General features: G+C 38.4%; 2 protein-coding genes across 2 annotated transcripts; both read right to left on the reverse strand.

The window, feature by feature from the left end:
* Positions 1-932: 932 nt before the first annotated feature.
* Positions 933-4,903, reverse strand: elovl7a (ELOVL fatty acid elongase 7a). Its single transcript, XM_038281469.1, has 8 exons — positions 4,782-4,903; positions 3,518-3,607; positions 3,239-3,429; positions 2,893-2,973; positions 2,730-2,786; positions 2,540-2,645; positions 2,294-2,430; positions 933-2,203 (listed from the first exon to the last, which is right to left on the reverse strand). The coding sequence occupies exons 2-8, from the start codon at positions 3,579-3,581 to the stop codon at positions 1,955-1,957; spliced, it is 885 nt and encodes a 294-aa protein (XP_038137397.1). The 5' UTR covers positions 3,582-3,607; positions 4,782-4,903; the 3' UTR covers positions 933-1,954.
* Positions 4,904-6,988: 2,085 nt separating this feature from the next.
* ercc8 (excision repair cross-complementation group 8) lies at positions 6,989-22,588 on the reverse strand. The gene is made up of 12 exons (XM_038281468.1): positions 22,207-22,588; positions 20,385-20,480; positions 19,655-19,756; positions 19,313-19,436; positions 17,835-17,916; positions 16,814-16,882; positions 14,097-14,163; positions 13,455-13,558; positions 13,144-13,268; positions 12,430-12,627; positions 9,728-9,823; positions 6,989-8,718 (listed from the first exon to the last, which is right to left on the reverse strand). Exons 1-12 carry the CDS (start codon positions 22,281-22,283, stop codon positions 8,653-8,655), a joined length of 1,206 nt encoding a protein of 401 aa, XP_038137396.1. The 5' UTR covers positions 22,284-22,588; the 3' UTR covers positions 6,989-8,652.
* Between the last annotated feature and the right edge of the window lie 16 nt (positions 22,589-22,604).

Consider the following 22,604-nt stretch of genomic DNA (forward strand, 5'->3'; position numbering starts at 1 on the left):
AAATACCTGGAATATTTGAACTAGTTTTATTAAACACTATAGGTTAAAGCTGAGGCAGATGTCAATCTTTAGCTACATTTTTGAGAAATTTAAGAGTTCAATGAATCAAACCAAGTGTAGCGTGACAGCACCAACTACTGGGAATAAGAGTGTATTACAGTGAGAACCAAGCGGGGGGGGGGGGGGGGGGATCACCCAACCAGACCTGCATTTGTCCAGCTTTGGGAAATATACAACTTTTGCTATATCACCATTAATTGCAATTGAACTATTATAGTTCTTTTAGTAAGAAATGGATAACTGAAGTTAAAAGGTTTTACAAAAAGACTAAACTTAAAATGTAGAAGCCATCTTTGTGATTAAGGAGAAACATGCTTTGAGGTTTGGAACTATTCAGCTCTAAACTTTTGGCAAATCAAACATACAGGTGTCTCAGTCTCAGGTCTTTTGAAATCACAAAAAAAAAAAAATCAATCTTTCAGGATTTTGCCAAAATCCAACTCCGTATTTTATTAATACTGACGAGCTTACCTATAGGTGCTGGAATACAGTGTGATGCTACCACTGCCGCATTTCATTTTGGTTTGTTTTTCCTGAGTTAAAATTAAGTGTGTTTGACCAGAAGACCTTTTAGTCAAAGCTGAAAAAAATGGAACACAGCCAGAACAGAAAGAAGAGCCAATAAGTGTAGAATTGAAGTTTCTGGCTGAAAAGGTAAAATGTGACCATTTAAAAAGATGTGATTTCTGCAGAGCACTTAAGGGAATTTGTGAGATAAATGTATGTAATAAATGCATTAACAGCTTCAAAGTACAATCATCTTTTTATTTTCATATAAATACATATAAAATACAGTATAAACAGGTTTCTTTACAGTATTGTTCACTGGTACAAACAGGTCTGACAAAAAAAAAAAAAAAAAAAAGACAACATTTAGTCATCTGTAAACCTTTTGGGATGGGTTAGTGCTTCATTAAAAGGTGGAACTCCTTCCACACAAAGCTCAAGCCTAAGTCCTCAGTCACCAAAGGACCAAAGTAACATTCAGGTTCAAAACTTTAAGATCAGTACATATAAAACTAACCTAGCCAAAGGAACCAACTCCAGGTGTCTGAAAACGTCATTAGCGCACCGCTTTAAAACAAAGCACGGCCGTTCCTGCTTTCTCATGGAGACACCTAAAAATCAGTAGTTGTGCAACTGCTTTATTGTGCAATTTGCCTCAGTAAAGACTTCAGCTGTAGTTTTAAAGGTCTGTTCTGGATCCTACAAGAACCACGGCAGTCCATCAGGTTTACACTGGAGATTGACAACATTGCTTCATAGGATAACTGACAGGAATGAAAACTGATGCCACTGTAGTGAGACTGGACTTTTCACTGCATGTCTGTACCATCGGCAGCTGCTATGGAGAAGTGACCACATGTGCATTATGAAGAGGAAACAAAGTGTGGTATGCTGACATAGTCAGATCCAGTGGATGAAACAAACCCCAACATCTCAGTGCACATTTCTAAAAACTGCAATTTAAATCTGAAGAAATTGAGGAAAGGGAAAAAAATTAAAATATTTCAGGAGTATAAAGTTTGAATAAACTCTGGGTGGACTGTACAGCTGAGGGTCCTGTAGTTTTACTTTAGGCATCTCTATAGCATGTTTCAGTTTGAGACTTTCAGAAAAAAAGAAAAAAAAAGTGGGAAGGCAATTATTTAAAGTCTCTGTAGCAAATTTCACCTTCAGTATAAACAAGTGGAATAAAAGCTTTTAGCTTTTCAAAAAAAAAAAAACACCTCTGTAAATGTAAGCTTTGGCGATAATTTAAAGATTGTCTTTAACAGCAGATACAGAAACGCAGCCAAAATAAATAGTACAAAAAAAGTTTGGGTTCAAGCTCACAGCACCAGTGGTTTGGCTGAGTGAATGAGGTCAACCCTGAAACCATCCGAACCACGCATCACTGATATTTGTCATGGTCTACGTTTCCATTCATGACTCCATTGGTGTGGTGCGCCCATGTCTGATTCTGCAGAACCTTTGGCAGCCTCTTGCCCTTGGTGTAGGCGTGGTACCAGAAGTTGAGGAAAAGGAACAGGAAAATCAGGCCGTACGAGCCGATGATGTAGATAAAGATGGGGAACTGGTATGGGCAGTCCTTCATGAAGAAGTACTGGGAGATGTGGGTGGTAACCATGACAAACTGGATCTGAGGTGAAAAAAATATACAAGTCAGTGACTGGAGATTTGTCTAAAAAAAAAAAAATAAAAATAAAAAGCAATAGCAATAAAAACATACCAGCTGAATGGTAGTGAGGTACTTCTTCCACCACAGGTACTTCTGGTAGTTGGGGCCCATGGCAGTCAGCCCGTAGTATGTATACATGATAACATGGACGATGCAGTTAAGAAGAGCGTGGAACGTTCCCAATCCACCTGAAACAAGGAGTGCATCTGGATTAACGTCACGTTGCCAACAAAAAAAAAAAAGAAAGGACTTGGGTAAAGACAGTTCTGCTTTGTCAAAGGAGATTAAGAAGTTTACCTGGGGCAAAACGAACCCCAAACCACCAAGTGAAGGGCATAATGGAGTGATGGTAGACATGAAGAAATGTCACCTGGCTATTCTTCTTCCTCAACACAAAGAAGATCTGAAGGAGATCAAAGTTTCTGTCAAAAACTGACCAAATAAAGAACATTAATATGGTGAAGAAATCAACAGTCTTCTCACTTACCGTGTCGAGCATCTCGATAAACTTTGAGAAGTAATAAAGCCAGCATGTTTCTGCCATCTAGAGGACAAAGTTCAAATCAAATTTAAGCAAATATTTCATGAAGACATGTTTGCATTGAGTTTAGAAAGTAGTTAAAGAGGTCGGTTTAAAAAAGCGAGCTTACTCTCACAGCCTGCGGCGAGTTGGAGTAGTCGACAAGGTCGCAGCGAAATGAATAGCCAGTTCCCCATCCTGACATCACAAACTGGAAGAAAACAAGTTATGAGCTAGGAAAGATTTACAGCTGCAGTCCATATCAGTCAAAAGGTTATCCAGCATAATCTTATTTAAGAACTTTAGGATAAAAGAAAAGTTTTGAGCAGTTGTGGAGTCAAAAGTCTGAGATGAGGAAATTCACTCATCTTTCAGACCAGTTCTGTGCACTCTGATATGACATCTAAGATTCAAGAACGATTTCAGTGGTTGTGACGTTTCAAGGTAGCTGAGACAAACAAAAGCCCAAAACACACCTCATAGCACATGTAGAGCGAGAGCGCCACCACGCTGAAGTTGTAGACAATAAGGACTCCTTTCAGGTCAAAGCCTTTTCGGTTTTCCATCATCCGAGGCCCCAGCGACGTGACGAAGAAGATGTAGGCTACAATGATGATCGTTTGGGGGAGAGGAGATGACATGAGCAGCCAGTTTTCTGTCCGCGAGTCTGCAATAGGTTCAGAAGGTTAGAAAAGTTTGACACAAAATGGGAACGAATCAAAAGAAAACAAGTTAAGTTTGTGACAAGCATTTACCTGCATTTTGCATGAACCTATCATAAATGAGTGCAACAGACGTCTGGATATTGGAAAGCTCCATTTTCAGGCAAGATACTAGTCGTTCACCTAGAGGAGGAGAAAAAGGTAAAGGGTTAGAACAAACAAACAAACTAAACTTCCACATTTCAAAGCTTTGAAAGACAGGACATTAACTACTAACACATGCATACATCTAACCAAGGGCAGCAACAGGGAAGAAGACAGTTAAACTGACTGAGACTTGCAAAAAAAAAAAAATTTAAGTCATTTCAGGAAGTAGCTCAGGCATGTGGCAAGACCTGAATTATGGTTATCAAGTTATTAGTCATACTGAAGAACTAGAAAATTGATCAATATATGAAGGAGGGGTCTTTTCCTAATCAGGAAACACTAAAAAGACCCCTCCTTCATATATTGATCAATTTTCTAGTTCTTCGGTTCTTCTCCTTGCATCACTTCTTTCAGAGAAAGGCAGAAATGGGCATCACTAAGACTCAAACATAAACACCAAAATAAGAAAAATTACCTGAAAAACTATATGTTTATGTAAGTTTATGCAAGCAATTTAAACATGATCTCACTGACCAAAAAAAAATTAAAAAATTCAAGTATTAAGTGAATGAGGTAACTGCTTACACTTTGACCAACCTGACAGGTTAGACCAATCATTAATCGTAGAAAATACAGCAATAGAGAACATCTGGGGTGGAAGAGGTGGTCATAGCAACAGTTTTAAAAAGGTAAAGTCCATTAGATTTTATTTTAGCACGTTTAAACTATGTCTGAGCGGTTGGGGTGAGTGGAAATCACTGAAAAAACAAACACCACCCTTGTGGACAGGTTCCAAGGTGTGTCAACCTTGATTGCAATGAAAATGAACCTGTCTGAGTTTCAACCCTAACGAACCCAACGGCAAGCCCCAACATGCCCAACTCCCCCCCTTCCTAAGGATGATGATGATGATGAAGATGGTGATGGTTTAAAAGGCTCCTGCTCTCAAGGCGCGCCTGATTATTAAAACCTGTACAAAGTTCACGAGTGAGAAAAACAAACCACCAGTTCACTTTCAGCACCTTTCAGGTTTCCATGACTCTCGGTAACGGAAGTTACCGAACCGAGCCGCTTCATTTAAGTCCATTAAACAAACCAACGGTCGCTTTAAGATGCCGCGTCCTCTTTCTTTTTTTTTCAAAAAAGAAATAAAAATAAAACTAACTTCAAACTTTCAACACTCGACATAATAAAAGAAGAATTTGCACACCTTTAATGTCCTAACAGAACGCAGAATCCCGCTTGGCCCGTCGAGGTTATCCTTCCAACTGTTGCCTCTCAGCAGGTGTGCTCCCCCCTGCTTCACTCTCTGAGCCGCCGTCGGCCGCTCAGTCTTTTTGATCCAGCGACAAGGGGCGGGGCTATCCACGAAGACCGGCCCCTTGCGCGGCTGATTGGACAATTTGTAGTCAAACGGGTCAAAAACGAAAAAAGGGTCATTCTTGAGTGATGTCACACAGAAAACTATGTACTATTTAGTGAAAGAACAATACATGTTCAACACACGTAATAATTCTGGATTGAAAGAGCACCAGAAAAAAAGGGGGAAAGTGAGCAATAGTTCTGGGTATTTTCCACTAGCTTATCTACTCTTCTCAAAGCATATTGACAAAAAGATCTAAATCAATATATCTGATCAGAACAATTATTACAATCAGCATTTTTGCTTTAAATGTTTACACTGTTTCTTGTGCAAAAGTGTAATACTGGGAGGGTGTGGTGTCATGCAGACAGGGAGGTTTCAGGGCCCCTCCTTGCTCCTGGTTTCACCAGGGGTTGACTAAGAACCTTATAAACAGATTTAAATGTCCCCTAAAATGACAATAGGAGAACCTGTGCTTTGAAAGTATGGTTTATACAAACTGTTGGTAAACCATCTGCTAGAGTCAATAACACAAAACTTCTGCAGGGTAATCTACTCTGATAAGTCCTTAGGTGTGAATGTGTTGCATCCACTCTTTTTCATGTGTACCTGTATTTCATTTTAGGCTGGAGACATGTGTGACTCTATGATCAGAGGTTTAGAGGTGCGAAACACATTTTGACACTTGCTCATTGCTTTTTCAAGCAAAGCAGGAGCAGCCTTTGAAAAAAAAAAAAAAAATTCCAACCATTTAAAGCTTTTGAACCAGTTTTCATGAAAGGCTCTTTTTTGTGTGCCAAACTAAGTGAGTGGGAATTAGAACGGTTCTGTAGCCTTATCCCCTAGATACTTTGGCCTGGTGACGGCCACGCTGCTCTCTCTGCGTCTCCTCCCCCCTGTTATTGTCAAATTAAGCAAATAGTAAAGATGATTATGAAAATGTAATAAAGATGTTTAGTTTTTCTAGTCTTGACGGTGAACTGATATGTTAATTGTTTTGGTGCTTCTGGAAAGGATTAAAAATGGAGAGATCATCAAAGCAATGTGTTTGAGATTATTATAAGATGTAAACACTGATTTGAGCTCACCTTAATCTGGCTCTTTTTTACAAAAACTAATGTCCTTGATGAGGCCGTCTGCTCACACACAGCTGGATTGATAGTTTAATGGGTATCCTGTTAGCTTGTCATATATCTTGGGAAGTCAAGTTTAAACAACACAATGGTACTAAACACCTGTAAGATCAGCTAACTCCTAATTAATCTCACACAAAGAGTAACCTAAGTTTAACCTCAACAAACAGAAGGACTGGTAATAATAATATTTTGGTATTGAGTATAGGTGAAGCGCTGTGTAACAAGTCCTGAATCGATGGAACCATTTCAAAGGCTGGGGGTTACAATATAACTTTTTAGACATATTACTGTACAGTTTTTACACTTTTATATATTTTTATTTTTAAAATCGCATACAGTATAAAAGACAACTCAGATTTTAGGGGTGCCTTGATTCTAAAAACGCCTTTGACTGGTGGCCTATCTAAGTAGTCCATTTGTATTACTTAAAAGAAAGGCCATCCGTCATCTAAACTAGATTGTCGTTGCAGGGCTGCAAGAGAGCTGGTATCTATCTCTACCAGTCATCGGGTAAGAGGTGGGTTACTGCTACTCCCTTATTACATTTAATTTTGTTTTTTGATAAAAAAAGACAATCAAGATTAATTTAACCTGTCCATTTCTCAGTGAACGTTTTCACATTTTTCACGTGCTTTGAAAACACATCAGATCTCAATGGGGGATAAAAAAAAATCATGCTTTTTATTTATACTGATATGGAGTGGGTAATGTGTTAGGAACAAAAGGATGCAATATCATTTGATGGAAATGAAAATTATTTTATACAAAGTGTTCCTTTAATTTTTTTGAGTAGTGTATAATAAACACAAAAAAATGGTAGAAGTGTGAAATCAATTGCAAATGATACATGGTTTTCAATTCTTATTGATCAAATATATACAAAATTGTGCCATATATTTGTATTGAGAAACCATTTTGTTTGGCGTTTCATAAGAAAAATTTATTGGAATTTATTTCTTTCCATAGTACAAATTCAGCTGGTTTGTAAAGGCCCAGAGTGTTTGCTAGAGAACACTGGAGAATAAGGGCCAAAAAAGACCGTAGATAGGTGAGGGATACATTTACTTACATTTCAGAGAGTATAGCTCAAATGCCAATTTATCGAAATGTGGCTGAGCAAAGAGAGCATTAACTGGAGTAGCAGCCAAAAGGCATGTGGTAGCTCAGGAGGGCGTCACATGGATAAAATTAAAACACAGGTGGTTTCTGTCAACAGGACAGTTGTGTCATGAATCAGAATCAGACTACTTTGCAAAACAAAATCTTTTCCTGAACGTCCCATCCAAGAGAAACATTTCAACAAACACTGGGGGACAGGTTCCTGAGGCTGGAGCCATTGAAAGCCACGGCCTTTGCCTTAGGAAGATAATATTAGCATATTAGATTTATAAAAACTATACAGTGTCCTTGCAGGGAAAGTGTGAGTTTTCAAGACAATAGAACAAAGGAATGGGGACAGGAGGTGGTAGGGAAGCAGTATGGAAATAGGGATAGGTAGGAGGCAGTATCTGTAGCCATGGGACACATCTGGTGCATGTGTGTGTAGAAGAATTAGACCATGAGCCTGGCCCTGACAACCCCCACCCAGCCATAGTTCCTGATAAAGATGGAGCATGTTGACCTTGGTTGCTACACCTACGTATGGAAGCCAGATTCATATAATTACTCGTGTTTTTGTTTAGGGACTGATCAAAGTCTGATTCAAACTCTGGAGAAATTCCAATCGCCCAAATTTCCTGGTCAGTCTCACCTTGGTGAACATACAGCTCTGTGATCTATCCCAACAACTAAATTACTGCTGAAGACATGTAGGAGATATGGCAAATACATATAAGAGGTGCTCCTGTCAATGGATAGTAAAACTAAACTTTCTAAACGTGTAAAGTATTTAACACGCTACATCTACCTACATGCAGCAGTGAAACACGGTAGTGGCGGCATCATTTGGTCAGTATGCTCTTCTTCAGCAAAGTCATATTCTTATATGGTCAATTCAAAGTTCAGACCTAAACCCAATGAAATATCTGAAATTTATCTTCCAAAGAAGAAAAATACAATCTGTGCTTAGTGATTTTTTCTCAAATATGTAATATTCCCCTTCCTCTCCAGTTAAGCACCTCTCAAGTAGGTGTATTATATTCAATCTCAAGCAAATACATCGGAGTTGATGGTTTTAAGTAAGAAAGAATTAAAGGGGTGTAAGTACATTTACACATAATACAAAAAGCTGAAACACAGAAATATAAACAAGACTCAAGATATTTATTCAAGTAGAAATGTGGGAATATAACCATACTTACTAAAGGTTTCTATGTGTTCATCTTAAATAAAAAAAAAATACATAATTTCGTGTAAAAATGTTTATAAACATGATAAGTGATTTTTCATTAAACAAAACATACAGTTATCCACATATTTCTAAGGGTATAAAGTCTACATCTCTGCCGTGGAAGATTGATAGCAGCAGCTTAAATAAACCAAAACAAAAAATTTATTGCTTACAGCCATCAGCTTAAATTAGGTATAATAGATATAAGATGGTTTCCCATGCTTAGTCTGTCCACACATTCTGATCTTCTATATTAATCTTCATCACTGCTCCAGGTGTCTTGAAAGGCAGGGTTCACAGCAGGAAGGCCAGCAGCACCCTACGAGAAATTCAAACATCCACCTCAGCTTTGCATGAAAAAGTAGAGTCATTTCTACTACGAGATTCGTTACAGAAAACAAAACAGGAAATGCATGCCCAAATTAGGAACACATGTGGTTATACAGAGTAAAACACACCTGTAACCACAACTTATTTGTTTGACAAAGCTATTAGGAATTAGGTAAACGATTGTCACCATGTTCCAATTAACGCTGAGAAAACATACTTCAGATTCCCAGGATGAGGCATACCTGTAAGCAGTCCTTTAACCAGGACAGCAAAACCACCTCAGAACATTTCTGAACCTAAAAAGAAACCTTGCTCCTATGCTGTCATGTCTAAATAGTATTATTAGGAAAATAATTATCGAACTGAACATTTTATAATACCAGATAAGGAATGCATTTAAAGCCAAACAAGTTAGTCTAAAAATATACGCGATCAAACTTTAGATAAGCGTGGCTGACTTTTTTGGGATGAAATTTTAAGTTGCAATTGAATACATGGTAAAGAAACAGGAATACAAGACTATGATGCCAGTAATATTATCCCAGTTTTATGGTCTTTTTTTTTTTAAATCAGTAACAAAAACTGTACGACATCAAGTCTAGTGAGTTGTACAAACTGAGGGGCTTCCTGTTGTCAGCTAAGGGGCTAATTGACATTCTGTCCTCACAGTGAATTCAGTTATTTTGTGTAATAAATAAATGTGACACTATCGGGGTTTTGTTTTTCCATTACAAACATCTGAGGTTTAAATGGATAGACCTGTTTTTCAATGACAAATAAGAGGGAGAGCATTCAAAAGTGGGAAAAACCAGTTTGAGACTTCTCATCTGAGCTTTGAAAGCAGACCTGCAGCCTCTCCTTTAAAAGGGTGGAGATTTTCCATTTTGCTCAATTCTCTGTTCTTGTACATAATGAAAGCAAATGCATTCATTAAAAAAGCTCTGTTTTAGCCTTTGCCCTTATTTTCTGGTATCAAATGTAGTTTTACTTTGCTTTACCCTTTTCTCATCCTTTGAGTCTTCTTCCACATCTGGATTACGGACGACAGGAACCCATGCCAGCAGGTTACCATCTTTCCCACCACTGTACAGCTCCTGCACACAAACATCATCTATTTAGTTTTTCATCATAATTACCATCAAGTAAAAGGAAACATTGGCTTTCTAATGGCATCTGCCCTTGATGTATGTATTTTGGACCAAGTGTGCAGCAATTAAACAATATAAAACAGTCTATTTAAAGCAAGTTGTCTCCTGAGAGACGTTTGGGATTGATTATGTTCTTCATAACTGAAATAGGGAGCAAAAAAAAGAAAAGCACGTTTCCAGGACTGAGCGTCCTTTCCTGGAACTTTGAGGTGACAAGCTGCCAAACCACATTCTTACTGTTTGTCACAGACTGAAAATGTTTGTGTCACCGGATGTGCAAACTACCTAATAAGGATAGAATGAATTGATCAACAATCTGCCTTCCTCCCCTTTAAGTCCTCTCATAGATAGACCTGTTGGCATCAAGACAACAAACTGAGAAAAGGGAAGGAGGAGAACTACCATCACACTTTATAAGCAAAATATACTTGGCTTCAAACAGAATAACCAGCTTACAAGTGCTGCTTTGATATGTTTCCACTTTTTCTACGTTTAAATGCAGCCTAGTTGTGTAACATGTCTACATAAATGGTCTAACATGTTCACTTTCAAAAAAAAAAACTTTGCTGACACCTAAAGTACTAAAATATCAGCAGAAAACTGTCTTTAACTTTATATTAATCCCAAATATACAGTGAAATATTCCTATTCATGAAACTATTTCAGTTCCAGAGCCCTCTTATACATGTTTGCCCACTTTATAAATACATTGAAAATTTCATATGAAAAAATTAAATATGGGAAATGTATTCCTACAGTTAACAGTCTTCAAATGTGAATCAAGAAAATAGATCACAGACAAAAAATATATAAGGGAGGCAGGAAGGATAGTAGGAAAAATAAGGAAATGGAAAGGATAACACAAGTGAGGAATAAGGGACAGAAGAAGGGGAGGGACGACAAAGGGGAAAAAAAACGGAAGGAGAGAATTAAGGGGTGAAATGAACCTATAAGGACTAAAGGGGAAAACAAGAAAGGAAGGATGCTACAAAAGGAAAAAAAAGGAAACATGGGATGTATCCAAGCGTCCATCCTAACCCCTAAATCCCTCAATCACTATATAGAGCAGGGGGCTATATAGTGGACTTTATAGTGAACTCAGTTAACTGACCATACGGACGGACGATCACTACTTTTCGCTCCCCATCCGTCACGTAACTCTGCCTCCTCACACACCGCATGCTCCATTTCTATTATTTGTTGCTGCCACAACAAATCCCAAGATGCTTTGCAAGGAGATACCTTGCAATGCACTCTGGGATATATCTGCTCGTCTAGTGACCATGGATGATCACTACTTTTCAAGGTGCATTGTGGGAAATTTGGAGTCCACTACTCTTTTATCCACTGGACATTTGGACACTAATTTAAAATGACGTAGCCACTATATCGTGCCCTATATAGTGATCAGGGCGGACGTTCGGACACAGCTGTTTTAGTGTTACTAACAAAAGGGAAAACTAAAGTACTGGCACTTCTCATAGTCCAGCCACTGATTACAGAGGAATTATTAATTAAACCACATTGAGGAGCAGCATTAACAGCATTAACACGTAACCAGGGAGTAACTGCTTCCTTGGCTCAACAGGAACACCTGCATTTAAATTTATGGATGCAAATGTTGACGGAGCCATCTTATCTTACAGAGGGAGTGGCAGTGGAGCTATCAGAGGAGATGACATGTTTCTATACAATAAGTGGATAATCTGACGTGAATTCACAAGATAGAAAGGATAGAAATAAGTGGAAATAAAGCATGTTTAATAGCAGGGACCATTAGCTACGTTTACATGCACAAAATTTCCCCGATCCGATCCAAACCTTGGTTGATCGGAAATTCAAAATCTCCGTTTACATGGACACTAAATGAAATGATCCGATCATGACGTGTGTATACATGTACCAAGCGTTGGATCAGATTAAATCTTTTAAGCATGCGCAGAACTTCCTGCCAAACTTGGCAGTTCTGTCTGCGTCTGGTTTTTGAGAGGCCTGACAAACGATGCGCTCGGAGCGAGCGGAAAGAAAAAAGGAGAGAGGAGGAAAAAAGCGCTTGGCAGCGAAATGTACGAGAGAAAATGTAGAGAATGAGCGATTGAACCGGCGTGGGAGAGCGAGTGGGCTGTGGAGAGAGAAAAGAGGAAGAGGAGGAGGATAAATTCCTGCTTCCTGCAGCTTTAAATGAACTTGAGTGTAGAAGTCGGCGTTCCTAGACTCCTCCCGCCATGTTGTTCAAAGCGAGAGCGAGAGCGACCGGTGGTTTCCTGTTGTTGACAAGGCAGAAAAACGTCACGCTGACGTCGCACACATGCGCAGTGAAGATTATTTTACTCTTAAGATCCGAATGGGTGTTTACATGGACGCCAATCGGAATGGCGATCGGCAAAAACCACGTCTCTCATTCGGAATTAAATTTAGATCCGATCGGACCGAATCGGATTAGAATCTTCAGTCTGACATGTTTACATGAAACATTTTTGATCTGATCAGGCCTTCAATCCGATTAGTTGTGTCCATGTAAACGTAGCTATTGTCACTATGATGCCTCTCACCTGGTAGTCTGGGTGGAACTCGCAGCAGTCCACGTTGTTGTAGTGACCCCTGAGCATAGTGATCAGCTCTCCTGTGTGGAGAGTGTAGACGGCCACTGAGCTGCCGCATGGCACAAACACAAACTCTGGGCTGCAGCCGTGAGACACGGAGAACTGAAGCCGTTTACGACTCTCGTTGCAGACCTTCCCAAAATTTACCTGACAGAGACAATAAAAGCAAACTGAATGCATGTAGAAAAAATGAAATATTACACACCGCTTAGACGAAACGCTTGTCATTACTTCTAAAATGTTAACGTATAAAATACAGAGAGAGAGAAAAAAAATCTTTTAGCACATTACATCATCATCAGTTGGTTTATTAGGTCAGATTGAACACCTTGAACTTGCATGATTCACTCTTTTGACATCTGGCTAATGTGGTCCAGGCTGTCCTATTACATAATCATCACTGAGGTTTGACATGTGACCCTTAAAGAAGTTTAAATAATAAGTTTAAATCAGGGTAAGCTGTAGTTTGGCCAGGTTCTCCTGCTCTAAACCACATAAACGAAAGGAATTCAGCATGCTTTGCACATGTTTACTTGTTTTTTGGAGATCTTTCGAGAAGGTGTTCAGTTAAAGGTGAAACTGGTTTTTTCTTTTTGCAGCTGTGTCTTTAAAATGAAAATGGAGGTAGGTTACAAGGACAAAGTCAAGGTGCCTGAACCTTACCAGCGTATTTTCACCCGTAGCACTATTCCATAGTCTCATGCGGTCATCTGTCCCGGTGGTTAAAAGGTAGAGGCCATCAGATGTAAAGCAAAGGCCATTCACTCTGCCGTTATGGGCTGTGTTTACTAGACAGAACAACAATACAGGGTTTCTTTTTTTCTTTTGTTCAAACTGTACTTGGTTTGAATAATATATAAATATGAAATATTACAACATTTATGACTAACACGAGTAAATAGCTCTGATAAAACTAGAAGGTTTATTAGCTAAAACAAATCGAAATAATAAAAAAAGTGGAAAAGTGACATTACCTGCTTCAGAGGAGGCCTTTGACTTCTCTCCATTATGTTGATCCAAAGTAAAAAGACTACCTGAAGCTCGGCGCACGTCCCAAACCTTCACCTTACTGTCTGCACTTGGAAGAAGGAATGAAAGGCATTATTTACTTTCTCCTATACTGAACTTAAACATTCTGTCTGGTAACTGAACTTCAGGTACTAAGGGTATTTATAAAAGTGTGTAGAACCTAATTGTTGTTTTTATAAGGTCCATTTTCTGTGGGGAATTACCACGCTGCCTCTGAACGATGCTGTGCATTACTCTAGGCCCCTTGGTGTGCCAGTAGTTCTGACAATCACTTCAAACCACAGTCCGAAGGCAGAGGCGCACTGATCCCAGTGGGTTAATTAGCAGGTCTAATGTGGCATGAAAATAGGTGGGGACTGTAACCACCATATGCTAAACTGACAGTGCCACCAAACCACCACATTGCTTGTCTGTGTTAGCATTATCCTTGAATCTAAATGTGGCCAGATGGGATGTGATATGCCACAGTCTGCTGGGCCAAAACATGGTGCAGATCTCACAGATGTAAACAAGCATTGTCCTTATGATGCTCAGACAGAAAATTAGGCTAATTTAAAAAACGAAATACCGCTGCAAGTAGGGCTTACCTGGCAGTGGCTAAGATATACTCGTATCTTGGCGACCATCGCACGGACAGAACTTCTGCTCTGTGACCTGGACATACATATATAATATAGGTGAACACATAGGTATGGATAAAACCACACAGTGGTCAGTTTGAAAGCTTCCTCTGGTTTCTAGAGAACAGAATTTGACATTTTAACCTAAATGGATTTGCACTAAAAAAACTAAACAACTGCCCCTATCAGAGAAAGCGAAGTGCTTTTTTATGGGTTAATAGGCATAAAACAAATAAAACAAAGACTCGGTTTCATGACCTCAGGTTTATGGTCATGAATTTGGCCCAGCTTTTCCCTGGTGGTTCCTCCCATAAACAAAAGAACACCTTCTTTCTTTTTAAAATGTAAAATTGCACCTGAGGTGACTTCTTTAAAGCCCAATATAAATGATGCTGCATTTAGTTTATGTTTCTAAAGGAACAAAAAACACATTCATAAAAGTAGAGACAAGTCATCAGTTAACCTTAAAGGAATAGTACACCCAAAACATGATTAGCCTTCATTTTCTACTCACCCCCATGCTGAACAACACTCTGGAGTACTTTTTTGATATCTCAAATGCATCTGGAGATCTGGGAGGCTTCTTGCTGTCTGCTGACATTCAAATAATGGAGGTCTATGGTGCCCGAGACAGAAAGGTCCATAAAAGTCCACAAAAAACGTGTCAATATTCCTCCATACTGCTCATCCAATGTATTCCAAGTGTCCTGAGTGGGTAGAATCCAGAATTTACTCGAAACGAAGTCATTTAGAATGTTTTTAGAGCATAAACAGTAGTGTATAGGATTTCCTGAAAGTGCGCACCTGCGCGTTCACAACGCTACGGAAGCCGGCAGACCAAACCAGATGAAAGTGCGCATTCAGCGTCTGCTCTGCCAATAATGCAAGCGTAGAAGAAGAAATGTGCTGTTTACCTGTGCAAAGAAAGAAACAACGAAAGTAAAATGTCTGAGGACTTCAGTGTTGAGGAAGAGCAAGAGTTCTTTGCCGAGCTGAATGCGCACTTTCATCTGGTTTGGTCTGCCGCGGTTTCCGTAGCGTCGTGAACACGCTTTCAGGAAATCCTATACACTACTGTTTATGCTCTAAAAACATTCTAAATAACTTCGTTTCGAGTAAATTCTGGATGCTACCCACTCAGGACACTTGGAATACATTGGACGAGCAGTATGGAGGAATATTGACACGTTTTTTGTGGACTTTTATGGACCTTTCTGCCTCGGGCGCTGGGCACCTCCATTATTTGAATGTCAGCAGACAGCAAGAAGCCTCCCAGATCTCCAGATGCATTTGAGATATCAAAAAAAGTACTCCAGAGTGTTGTTTAGCATGGGGGTGAGTAGAAAATGAAGGCTAATCATGTTTTGGGTGTACTATTCCTTTAAGTGTGGTTTTCATTCAAAACTATCAACTATCCATCTGCTCTCTGATCTTCTTGCCTATTCTGCAATAAAGGCCACAAAGGCACAAACAAATCCAAGATAAATAGTTACTAAAAAACAAGTAAAATAGGTTCATGTTTTGGACCTTTTGGGGTGTGCAAAATTAAAGAAACAGCATATTTTCCACTAATAAACTCAAACGAAGAAACACTGGCTGATGAAGCATAGATTTTGTTCCAGGAGTCCCAAATTTTTTTTTCTTCAAAACATTATTATTTATTTATTTATTTATGTATTTATTTTTTTGCTATTTGTGATTATGAGTTTATGACATTACAACAGGCAAGACTGTAGGCTGCTTAGCTTGCATCAATGTTGCAACTGGATATTTTTTCAGATTTAAACTATGATTGGTAAATTTGGATGGTTTATTCATGTTGAGCGGTCAAACTTACTGTAGGAGGCTTCCAGGTGGGAGTGAGAGTAGGCTATCAATTTTAATAAATTCATATGATGTGATTTTCTGGAATTTTCTTTGGGATTCTGTCTTTCACTGTCAGAATGTACATATGAATAAAATTATAGATTGTTACATTCTTTGTACGTGGGCAAACCTGCAAAATCAGCAAGGGGTCAAATACTTATTTCCCCCACTGTAAATCCCCTCAATCACATGATTAGCATTAGATTCAGTTACATTTAGATATATTTGACCCAAAAAAGAAGTCCAATCAAATTATTGTGTTTAATGCTGCAGGTAAAAATTTATCTTCTTAAGGAGACCCAGTCTGTTATAGGAGCTCTAGTTGTTGTGCTGTGTGAAGGATAGAAAAACACTGATACATAGATAGAGGACTGCTGATACTTTAGGCCAATATTCTTCTTTCTTTCTCTCCATGTATCGAGATCAACCAATACATGCAAGCATTTGCCATTTAATTAGTACGTTCAGCGGCCTATGCCTTGAGATCAATCTATTGGTAATGTTTTGTTAATAAATGTTATATGTTGTAATCAAGACTTGTGTGGCAGTTGCTATGGTGTCATTTTTAATCATGTAAATGGAAGAAGATAAAGCAATATCTGCTTCAAGAATCAGCCTTCCAAATAATAGAAAATCAGCAACACATGTGAGATCGGTTAGACTGATGCCAGAATAATTGGTATATGAATTTGCATTTTAAAAGAAAATCTCTAAAAGAGGAAGTAAAAACAAAAAAATATATATCTTGAAATTAATTTAAACAAAGAAAATATGGGTTACTTTTGAAATTGGCAAATTTATTGTAGAAGAGAACAAACCCTGAAGAACGTGGATCCGTGAGCCCGATTTCAGGTCACACAGTTGGATTTTAGGGTTTTTGGTGCCGACTGAAATCAAAAACAGACACAGATATTTCTCAAAATAAAAACAGTGAAAGAAGAGAAATACACGATGAGCACAAACCTCAAAACAAACGATAATAATCAGTTTATTTAAACTGGTTCAATTTACCCTTTCCTCCTCCTATCATTCATCAGTTACCTTTATGTAAAGAGCTTGTCAGAATATTCTGGTAAATTATCAGTATATCTTGCAAGAGGCAAAGAAAGAACAAGTGACATGCATTGGTAAAACTGAAAAACTTCTGATAAGATGTGGGATCACATATCCTCATCTTATAAAGTCATAAAAGATGGAAGTGTAGATTGTTCACAATCTGCTCCAGATGTCTGCTAAAATCTGAATTGGTAAAATATAATACATAACTAAGATCCAGATGCTTTTCAGGAAGTTTCCCTTAAAAGCCTTGGCTCATACGGAAACAAATCAAAACTGTGGGGGATGCATACGACCTGTTTGACAAGTATGTCTGAGAAGGAAGGAGATGTGTCTTGCCTCTGGTAAGAAGCAGAAAGAAAGCTGAAAGGACTGGTTTCTGCATTTAACAGAGAACTTATCTATGTTTGTAGGAGGTTAAACTCAGCAGGCCTGATCAACCTGTTGGTCCTGCTGCATTACCTGGGAACACCTAGATTCCAACAATGCTTCTCTGCTGAAGTCCGCTCATATGTAATCAGTTTCTGACCCTATTCTGTCCCCTGAAGACACATGTCATTCTACAGCTGGAGGTTCTGCAGGGTTGAGTCTGTGCCATTTTGTAGGGACACACAGAACTTTTCTTGATGAAAAAAAAAAAAAAACAGATGACAGACAGCTAAGCTAATAAGATTTCTGTCCTTGGTTTTGCTTGTGAACACAATGAAACAGAAAAGCCCATGAAAATTCTCGGGCTGCAGCTTTTCATGCAACAAGTGGCTGGAGAAAAGAAAAAAAAAGCACCTGCAATGAGACTGTGTTTCCTTGCAATGGGTGATAAGTGGTGACTGTAGACGTTGCCCTCAAACTCGAACACTTCAGCTGGCTAAAAAAATAAAAACATTTTAAAAACAGATAACAAAGAGCAATTTATGGTCCCATCAGTAATTATTTGCATATTAAAGGCATGAAAATCTGATCAAAAGATGAAACTAACAACAGAAGCTAGAAAGTTGAATACGGCTGAATTTCACCAGAACAAGAGAGGACCCCGCCACCACCACCACCACCACCGAGCTAAGATCATCAGAAAATTGAAGATGGAGAAAATATCTGAGGGAAAAAGTGTGCAGTAGCCCGGTGCTGAGAGGGCAGCCACTGGTGGTTACAATGCAAATTCTTCTCCAAACATAAAAAGCTTCTCTGTGCTGCGTCTGTCAGTGAGTGCCAGCACCAGCATGGACTGTGCCAGTGGGAGGAGGGGGGAGGGGTTGCACAAACACTCACTCACTCACACACATACAGAGGAGGATCTGTTTGCATATAAATGTGGCACAAAGAAAAAAAAATACAGACAAAGTGAACAACAATGCAAAACACACAACACATTTATTAGAGGAGAGACCGTGTGTTTGGGCGGAGGCTCAGACACAAACACAGCAAACTAATTCAAAGGTTAGTGGATTGTTTTTTCTGTCCCTTCTGCGACCTCTGGAGCAAGACCTGGTGCCAGTGTAATTCTAGCACAGCTCTGGGCCTGCCATATGGGACGATGTGGCAGAGAGGGGTGGAACGCATGAAGCACAGAATCAGAAACAGAGATGAAGGGGGGAAGGAAAGGTTATTAATGCAGGTAAACAGAGGATTTGAAAGGATTATTACAATATATATTATATTACAATATACCAATATAAATCAAATCAAAACTTTTATGTGATCTATAACCTGGAAAACTCGGTTAAAAACAATTCCAGAGGATGGAAAAAAGGAAAGAACTGTTGATAAATAACAATAACTAACATTTTACTGCAGGACTCAGGAAATAGCCTGTAAGCATAGTGATATTTTAATGATCTTGGCTTTATTTTTTCGTTGTACAAAATAAAATCTACATAAGGCTGTGTTAATATGCCATCCTCTTCACATCACCCCAATGAGCTTTGCTGATGTTGATCTATCCTTTGAGCAATTCTCCTGATAAAGGGTGAGTCTCCTTTAAAGCTTCAGCGTTCTAGCTGGGGCCAGTTGTTTTATGCAAAACATATAGCCTGAGTTTCATCAGACCATAACGCTTTCTCCCACATACTATTGGGTGACTTCAGATCGTTTTTTCCTCATGTGTTGTTCTTTCCATTAATTTCAGAGGAATTTCCAATTTTCATTCTTCCATTTTGTTTCCCAAATGAGTTTTCCAGGTTCCTGGTCAAATTAAAAGTAGTCTGACTCCATTCATACAGTATGAAGACACTTGGTTTATAAAATTTTTAGGACACATGACTTACTTTTAATGTTTCTGTGTCCCACACTTTCATGGTCTTATCAAAGGAACTGGAGACAAACATCCCTGTATCATAAGGATACCACTGGACTGTCTCCACGCTGAATCTGTGGACGTGTCTGCTTGACCTGTAAAAGCAAAAAACAAAAAAACAAAAAACTGTGAAAAACTCCCAATTGGCCATGATAAAGAGTGTATTCTGTTAAGATAGTAAAATAGTTAGAAATATAATGAACTACTTCTTCATATGTTGTCTTCCATCCTTGAAACAATCTTGTGAGTTGGTTAGACACATAATGAGGGAATGCTGCGCTCTAGTGGATGAAGTCAATAAGCTGATATTTACCTTCCAACAGTCCTGACTGGCCTGCAGGTGTATTGTTGTTTTCCACTGTGGTTCTCGAGGTCATAGATGACAATGACTCCGTCTGCTCCTCCAGACAACATACTGACAAATGAAAAAAAATACTTTGTCCAAAAATATGTATCTACCAGAGGTTGGTAAATCTGGCTTCAGAAACTAATTTGTCTGCCTAATTTCGTTCCATCCTGTTCTCTTATCCAGGTGATTTTAAACTTGTGGTCTCACACTCAAATCCTCAAGGACAGGGGGTCTCCAAACTTTAAGATGTATCCTTTTCCCAACACTGCTGAACCAAAAAGCTAAACTAGTCTGCTGTCAAGCTCTACAGACCTCTGAGCTAGTATAAGAGTAAGCTGTGTTGAAGATTAAACAAATCCAGGCTGGTTTACCTCATTCTACGCACCATGTCTGAAGTGCGGATCTGTCATCCATCTCCCCTTCTTTTGAAACCAGATCTACTTTACTTGTCCTCTCTCTTATTTCTGTCTGATTCCTCCATTTCCTATTCCATGCTGGAAATATTTTTGCCCTTTTGAGATTTTAACACTTTTTCTGTATTACTTATCAGAATAGTAATTAGATTTTTACAAATCCAAGTCATGGTAAGATGTTCAGGCGTAACAATAAGAGTGTTTATAAGAGTGTTTCTTGAATTTTAACTGCGTGTTATTGGTAGTGTAACAGGTAGCAAAATATGACTGATTAAACTTACTATCTCCCTTCAATTGTTTCAATGTCAATGGCATTAATCCCATTTCCGTGGATTCGGTCCACATCTCTGTCAGGATTTAACTTCAGACTGAGGACTCTTCAAAGATACAGAAGGGGAGAAAAATGCATGAAACTTTCAGCAAAACAGCTTTAGAAAACACTTTAGGAGAAGGGTTAGGTTATAGAGGGAAATATTTCTTTTAAATTCAGTTTACTTATATAGTGCCAATTCACAACACATGTCATCTCAAAGCACTTTACAGTTCAGCAGATCATCCAGTCAAATTGATTCCAAGTTTTTTATCTAAGGAAAACCAGTTGATTGCAAAAAATACAAGTTTGTTATCTTAAAAGTGAAGCTATAAATATTTCTCATGGCTCTGTTCAGCACCATTTCATTTTATGACTGCTTACTAGTATCGCAATATTTCACCTTCATAATATGTGTGCAAAATTATTGTAAAGTATGTTCAAAATTTTCATCAAATCAGCAATATATACATGGAATCATTTAACCATATAACATGACATTCGCCAGGCAACCAAAGAACAAATCCTACCAATAAAGTAAGAATGAGGAACTTAAATACATATCTTTGGTATGCTTCCTTTAAATAACATGTTCCAATTGACTAGTATTGATTTAGCTGAGGTGCTAAAATGCTCAAATATTCACTTCATACTATGACCGATATGTTAATTTCAAGTTCCTATTGCCAAAAACCATGAAGAATTTTTAAACTGTTGCGAATTTTGACTCATTCAGCAGTAGGTCAATAATTACCGGTATTATAAAACTACCATCAGCTGGCCTCGTTTGATATCGGAATCCTGGCTTTCCCCTCAGAATTCTACTTTAACCTCAGAATTCCGACTTTGCCTCAGAATTCTACTTTAACCTCAGAATTCCACTTTGCCTCAGAATTCCGACTTTGCCTCAGAATTCTACTTTACCTCAGAATTCTACTTTGCCTCAGAATTCTACTTTAACCTCAGAATTCTACTTTACCTCAGAATTCTACTTTGCCTCAGAATTCTGACTTTGTCTCAGAATTCTACTTTACCTCAGAATTCTGACTTTGACCTCAGAATTCTACTTTAACCTCAAAATGCTGACGTTAACCTCAGAATTCTACTTTAATCTCAGAATTCTACTTTAATCTCAGAATTCTGACTTTAATCTCAGAATTCTACTTTAATCTCAGAATTCTGACTTTAATCTCAGAATTCTACTTTAATCTCAGAATTCTGACTTTCACCTCAGAATTCTTCTTTAACCTCAGAATTCTACTTTAACCCCAGAATTCTGACTTTAATCTCAGAGCTCTGTTTTTTTTTCTTTTCTTCTTCTTCTTCTTTTTTTTTTAGAATTGTGGATCTTAATGTAGATGTGCACCATGAAGGAAGAGATGTGGGAGCACTCAGCTTCACTGACAAAGATGTGAGTTGTGGAAAATTACGGAATTAGGCAACTTTTTACGTGATGCTATTTAACACAAATATGCTATTTAATTAATGGATGTGACAATGATGGGACATATATTAACAAAATATCACCATTTAAACTTCTGTAATTTTCAAAATGACCATTATTGTTTAATTTCATCAGATGTTCGCTGGCAGTCAGTCGATGAATTCCTCCAGTAGCAGGACATGTTCATCTTTGGATTTAACATGTTTCTCTCCTCAATAAAAAAAAAAAGCACTTGAACACAACGCGCTGGTCAGTTCCAGTTTAGAAATGCTAAGGGTCATCTTTACCAGACCACACGAATGCAGCAAATATCAATCTGGGAAGTTGTTTTATTTTTATTTTTTCTCACCTTCTCGTTGATTCTGCACGTCTAAGCCGCAGTGGATCGTCCAGACCAGTCTGCCTCGCTGATAGGAACCCTAACATCGCTGCAACCTAAAGAAATCTGGTTCTGATATTCAAAACTATATTTAGTGCTAATGGTAGCTAACTACTTTCAAAGCTAGCATGTCACCTACTTGAAGTCATCTTATAATCCACGCGGACATACAACAGTATTATATGAAGCATTTTATTTAAATACAGTTTGCCTTAAATCGTACTGTGTATTTAAAAAGTGATACTTTTGAACTTCTGTTCGTTATTTTAGGAAAAAGCTCCTATATTCCTAGCTTCCTATCGATTCTAAACAACAAGCCGCCATGTTGGCTAGTGACGCAAAAACAATAACTTCTGTGATTGGCTGGA

Source organism: Cyprinodon tularosa, unplaced genomic scaffold, assembly GCF_016077235.1.
Source record: "Cyprinodon tularosa strain WSP-4 unplaced genomic scaffold, ASM1607723v1 ctg171, whole genome shotgun sequence".
Classification (NCBI taxonomy): domain Eukaryota; kingdom Metazoa; phylum Chordata; class Actinopteri; order Cyprinodontiformes; family Cyprinodontidae; genus Cyprinodon; species Cyprinodon tularosa.

What these genes read in the sequence shown, in the direction of transcription:
- elovl7a (XM_038281469.1), bottom strand. Translation starts at nt 3,581, where the DNA reads ATGGAGCTTTCCAATATCCAGACGTCTGTTGCACTCATTTATGATAGG. An exon ending in TTATCGAGATGCTCGACACG is followed by an intron (nt 2,646 to 2,729) that starts GTAAGTGAGAAG and finishes GATCTCCTTCAG; the next exon opens with ATCTTCTTTGTGTTGAGGAA. An exon ending in TGGGGTTCGTTTTGCCCCAG is followed by an intron (nt 2,431 to 2,539) that starts GTAAACTTCTTA and finishes TCCTTGTTTCAG; the next exon opens with GTGGATTGGGAACGTTCCAC.
- ercc8 (XM_038281468.1), bottom strand. Translation starts at nt 22,283, where the DNA reads ATGTTAGGGTTCCTATCAGCGAGGCAGACTGGTCTGGACGATCCACTG. An exon ending in CCAGTCAGGACTGTTGGAAG is followed by an intron (nt 19,437 to 19,654) that starts GTAAATATCAGC and finishes TTGCTTTTACAG; the next exon opens with GTCAAGCAGACACGTCCACA. An exon ending in AGTTCCACCCAGACTACCAG is followed by an intron (nt 9,824 to 12,429) that starts GTGAGAGGCATC and finishes GTTTGTGTGCAG; the next exon opens with GAGCTGTACAGTGGTGGGAA.